The sequence below is a fragment of the Mus pahari genome, chromosome 23, assembly GCF_900095145.1.
Source record: "Mus pahari chromosome 23, PAHARI_EIJ_v1.1, whole genome shotgun sequence".
In the NCBI taxonomy this organism is placed as follows: domain Eukaryota; kingdom Metazoa; phylum Chordata; class Mammalia; order Rodentia; family Muridae; genus Mus; species Mus pahari.
In genome coordinates this window covers 40,566,916-40,568,079 of record NC_034612.1, presented here as the reverse complement: position 1 = coordinate 40,568,079, position 1,164 = coordinate 40,566,916, and the positions used below count along the sequence as shown (strand labels likewise).

At 49.8% G+C, this 1,164-nt stretch overlaps 1 protein-coding gene across 10 annotated transcripts in view; it reads right to left on the bottom strand.

The window, feature by feature from the left end:
• Positions 1 to 1,164, bottom strand: part of Fry (FRY microtubule binding protein) — a 398,256-nt gene that overhangs the window by 88,723 nt on the left and 308,369 nt on the right. For all 10 annotated transcript variants that reach the window (XM_029533782.1, XM_029533775.1, XM_029533774.1 and 7 more), the window contains exon 32: positions 288 to 544. In XM_029533782.1, the coding sequence (XP_029389642.1) occupies positions 288 to 544 (257 nt within the window). The remainder of the gene's footprint in view (positions 1 to 287; positions 545 to 1,164) is intronic.

The window sequence follows — 1,164 nt, the reverse complement described above, 5'->3', positions numbered from 1 at the left end:
TCAGATCTTGTTAAGGATGGTTGTGAGCCACCATGTGGTTGCTGGGATTTGAACTCTGCACCTTTGGAAGAGCAGTCAGGTGCTCTTACCCGCTGAGCCATCTCACCAGCCCGTACATATTTTTTAAGTACAGAATTCAGTGGCACTAAGTGTCCTGCTGTGCACCCACCACCACCACTCAACACCCTCTGCATCATTTTTTATGATAAACACTATTTTCTTGGGTTTGTGGCAAAGGTTTGTGAACCCAGGGCTTCCTGCTGATGAAGCCAGGCTATATGAGGTACCTTGGCTGTCATGTACATGAGGTTATTCAGGACCAGAGAGGTAGCTTCCGGAGAGCCCCAGCCATTCCCTTTGAGTCCGTGAGAGGCAGTCACTTCTCCTTCCCGGTCCTTGATCTCATCCTCAGGACTGCTGGGACTTGACCCCGGGAGGAGGAGTCTGCTGTCCACCAGTTCAATGTTGTGTAGCCATGGCAACAGGTAGGTGAGCATGATCTGCCGTCCATTTGGGTGTGTCGTGGGGAATCTTTGGCTCACCTCTGCAGAGACAGGGCAAAGGACGGTTACATACTATTCTCCAAAACAAACTAAGCAGGAACACAAGTGTACTGCTCCAACAGTGGTTTGCATTCAGTAAAAGGATTGCTGAATATAGTAGCTATTCAGGATAAGAGCAAAGAGCAGGGCTCATCTTTGATCCTAAGTGCAGGAAGGGGATGGGACAGGCTGCTAAACACAGACTGAGATGAAAGCATCATGAGTTCAAACACTGTTAGTGGATAAGGAGTAACAGAGTGTACAAAACGAAGGACCGGGCATCTGCAGGACATGTGTTGAGTCCCAGCTTCACCACATCTGGCTGCATGCACAGCTGTGTGGCTCAGCCACTTAAATAATCTCCCTGAGTTCCCATCAACTGATCAGGAAAATGAGAGCAAGCCCGTATGTGGGGGCCTCACACTGCACAACGGTAAAGGATAGCGACACCAGCACACCGCACAATGGTAAAGGACAGAGACACCAGCACACTGCACAACGATAAAGGATAGCGACACCAGCATACCGCACAACGGTAAAGGACAGAGACACCAGCACACTGCACAACGGTAAAGGATAGCGACACCAGCACACTGCACAACGGTAAAGGACAGAGACACCA